The sequence below is a fragment of the Athene cunicularia genome (genome assembly GCF_003259725.1).
Source record: "Athene cunicularia isolate RWA chromosome 4 unlocalized genomic scaffold, athCun1 chr4_part3, whole genome shotgun sequence".
Classification (NCBI taxonomy): domain Eukaryota; kingdom Metazoa; phylum Chordata; class Aves; order Strigiformes; family Strigidae; genus Athene; species Athene cunicularia.
The window spans coordinates 11,565,153-11,569,201 of NW_020799100.1; the positions used below are offsets into that span (position 1 = coordinate 11,565,153).

At 38.8% G+C, this 4,049-nt stretch overlaps 1 protein-coding gene across 1 annotated transcript in view; it reads left to right on the top strand.

Moving 5' to 3' along the window:
- The first annotated feature begins 117 nt into the window (after positions 1–117).
- The window catches only part of LOC113479897 (SLAIN motif-containing protein-like), a 26,778-nt gene continuing 22,846 nt past the window's right edge, over positions 118–4,049 (top strand). The window contains 3 exon segments of the mRNA XM_026848279.1: positions 118–393; positions 2,242–2,797; positions 2,800–2,959. Of these exon segments, the coding sequence (XP_026704080.1) occupies positions 2,260–2,797; positions 2,800–2,959 (698 nt within the window). The 5' untranslated portion in view covers positions 118–393; positions 2,242–2,259.

Below are 4,049 nucleotides of genomic sequence, written 5' to 3' on the forward strand. Positions count from 1 at the left end.
AGGAAGGGCGGCGGGAGCCCCGGCTGGGGGCGGGGGGCGCGCAGGAGGCGTTTGTTCCCCTCCGGCTGCAGCTCGTCCGCTGAGGAGAACCCGTTAACCTGCCGTTAGAAACCCGGATGTCTTTTTGAAAAAGTCCAAATTATTGTCTCCGACACAGTAATGGCTTGAAATGTGGCTTCCTTTTTTTTTTTTTTTTTCTTCCCCTGGAGTCCATTATACAATGAAATTAAGTTCTATAGATTTATATTTTTTCCCTTCCTATATCCTTATTTGGGTGGTTTTTAGACTTACTGATCGTGGGAAAAGGCTCAACTGTTTTAATCTGTTCCCCCCGTGTGAAGGAAAATGCAGTTTTTGCTGCTCCTCAGCCTTGGAGGGAAACTGATTTTTCGGGTGAGAGACCTTATTGCTTCCCCCCCTCCGCCTTGAGTCTTTGTGTTTTGCTTTGACAGTAGAACTCTTAAACTCCCTGCTGGTGCATCCTCAGCAAGTTACCGAGCAATAGCTTTGAAATGTCTTTGAAAATCATGCTAGTTTTCTTACTCGTTGAGAGATCGGATAATTTCGTAGGAGTGAGAATGCATGCAAGAAGATTTTTTTGAAGCGGGCATATGAGTAGGAATTGGATTGCTTGGTAACTCCAAATTAAATTTTTTTTCCCCAAGTCAAAATGACTTCAGCAGTGCTTCCTATAGGCGTGATTTTGAAAGCTGTGGTTAAAGTGTGCTACAGTCAGCTCTGTTCACCTATGGCTCTTCGTAAGTGCTTCCATGTTCATTTTTAATTCAAATGTAAGCCTCATATTTTCATCTTGTATGTAGAAGACCAAAATTTAAAAGCCCCTGTCAAAAAAAAAAAATCCACCACTAAAACAGAACTGTATTTTTAGGAAATGTTCTCAGCTACTGCTGTTAGAAACAACTAAGTAAATAGGGAGATGCCAAGGTGTGTATGGGGGGATATCTGTATTTTTAACCATGCTTTCTTTGTGTGACATCTAATTTTTGTGTTTTCTTGTACCTGCTGGCAGTTAGGCCTTAAAAATGGGAAATGTTCAGACAGCAGAGGGAAAGGGGAAGAACATCTACAGCCACATAAAATCAGGGTTCAAATTTAGTTGTAGTGCCTGCATCAAATCCTTTAAACTTTGAATTGGCTGTGTTGTCTAACTCCCTCTTCTGTCAGTCTATCTATTTGCCCTCCTTCTGCAAAATAGAAAAGACTTATAATTTTTTTAGGGGAATCCTTTTTACTTGCTCTGTGGAACATTAATCTCATACTAGAGGCTTTTCCATGAGGAGTCCATTCAGAAATGAGGGCACCCACTGTAACTTAATTCATGTAAATCACTAGCATAGGGAAAAATCAGTGTTGGCTTATTATTTTGTAAGTGTTGTAAAACTGTATGTTAAGTGCACCAGCATTATTTTATGGCTTTTGGGAGCCTGAATACCTGTGCGGTTCAAAGCTGCCTGAGTGACAGTGCTCTGCACACTCTTCCTTGGTCAACACAAACACAGGATGAATGGCAGCAATTAAGACAGGAAAAGGAGAGAGATGGTTTCATTTTATGAAACTTAAGTAACCTGTGGTGCCATATCTTTATCTATGTGTTTTTCTGGGGTTTTTTGCTGTTTGCATTAGGGAACTTGCCTCTCTCTTTCCAGTTGTAACAAGAAAATACGCCAGTAAAGACATTAGTTATGCTTATTTTCATGTGCCACAGTAAGTGCAGTTCCTGTCATTAGTCATTGTCGTTAGTCTTTGGTATATGTTGATACAGAAATGTTTTCAAATTTTTTCTGCTTTTCCAGGATAAGTCTGGTAACGAACAAAGGATGTTTTTACCATTTTCTTAATGCTGTCATTGTCTGACGTCAGCACCTTGCTAATTATGTTTCCTGACTTTGCTCAATCAGTGCTTTTCTCATGTATTTTGTTTGTAAACAGATGGAAACTAAACTATTGTGTGTGTGATTAGATCGACTTCCTTTTATACAGTCTAATTTGTAGCATAATAGTTGCATGTCCTAACTGTTTAAAATTAGTAATTTGTGTTGAAATGTTTCCTTCTAATTTCAGTTGCTCTTTTTCAATATATTTTGATTAAATTCAGCTGCCCTATACCCCAGTATAATTAGTTTATGCTTATAAACTTCATAATTTTTGGTCTTCAATTGCAGTTTGGTTGAAATATTGTTCACCTTTGTGGAGCTTTTATATGTTTTTCGTGTCTTGCAGTGAAACTGTGTGCTTTGGATGATGGTAGTGCCTGGAAGCGCCCCGCTCATACAGCAGGATCATGCTCTGGAGCCTGACTTAGGACGAGACTCAACAGAGAACTCTGCCATGGGCCCTGACACGGAGCCGGCATCCGAGGCGGTTGGCCCAGAGCTCGAGGAGGTGCGAAAGCTGCGGGAACTAGTGAGGAGACTGGAGATTGAGAATCAGCACCCGAGAATGAAGGGTAGCAGGGGTATGCTTGGGACAAACATGCAGAGTGAGATCCATGCTGGTGTGGATAATCCTGACTCTGGTCTTAATGGAATGGAAATTAATAATAGCATCAATGCAATAACTGAGAAGCAAATCATGGCAGATCTGCACAACCAATTAAGCAAAATAAGAAGGGAGGAAGGAGAGAACAACTGCTTAAAAAAAGACATAGGTGCCCAAATGCAATATAGTTGCAACAGTGCCACTGAGGAATTGTCTTCCACCACGTCTAAGGTGGAAATGAAGACCGATGATAACATTAGATGTTCTTCACGTACGGATACAAGTAACAGCACAGAGTTATGGGAAACTTGGTCTTTGCAGATATTGATTCCTCAGTTAAAATAAATGAACAAAATCCCAGTGAAAAATGTGGAGATCTAGAAAGTCTTTCAAATAACACAGATCTGGATGAAGTCAAAGTGTTAGAACTTGAAAATTGCAGTGAAGAAGATGATAGCTGGTATGTATCTCAAAACATCTAAACCATTATTAGTAATATATGGAACTTACACTGCTGTGATTGGGAGTTTCTGTGTTTAGGTGTGCAATAATTTTTAAGGGTATAAAGTAACTTATATACAGTGCTTTGATTGTTAGCATCAAGAATGTGGTTTTGATTATCAGCTGTTCTTATTTTTAAGACCACTGTGCCAGAGCATTATTAAAAAAAAAAAAAAAATCAGTTTAGCTGTACAGCTTGCCTTTTACCCCTTTCTTCAGGTGCTGCTGTAGCAAGTACGGAAAGGTTCCTTTCCCTGTTAGTTTATTTATGTATAATGCACACAGATGATGAATAATGGAGTTTTGAAACTTTGCACATAACTGTCAAATACTGTATTAAGGTAAGAAATTTGTGAAACACAAACTGAGACCTTAGACCATCTGGACTTTGTGGCTTTTGCTAGTATCCGAGAAGACACATAATTTTCATTTCCTGAATACCATTTCTTTGCAGTTAACCTGTTTCTTTTGTTTAGAGACATGAACTGAAACAGATCAATGATGTAGTCCTTAACTGACCTTACTTTGTAGGACTCTCTGCTTCACCAGCAGCCTTGTTTAGAACTTGTTTTATACATCAGAAGATTAATTTCTCTTGCCCTTCCAAAGCTAGTCAAAGTTTGAGACTAATTCCAGCTCATGCAATAGCTGTGACTTGAGATTTACCTAGAGTTCTTAATTTTAAGACTTTGTAGGATAGCTTCAGGGGTCTGTAAATTGTGTTTCAAAACTGTGTAGCTAGAGATTAATCTGGCAGTGAAGACAGCATTGCAGAATGGTTTCTGAATACAAAACAAATATTAAACTCTAAAAATTCATTAGCTGTTGTAAGTGAAGGTAAGCTTTTGTTAATGGAATGGAGCTCAGTAACAATTACGTCAGCTCCAGTCTAAATTCAAGGTTATATTAAAAACATGGGGTCTTTTTCTTTGCAAGCTTTATTTTAAAACCCAAATACTGTTTCTGACTTGATCACTGAAACTCCTGCATATCTAAACAGCATTTTGAGCAGATTTCTGAAAAGAAAAAAAAAAAAGGGGGGGGGGGGG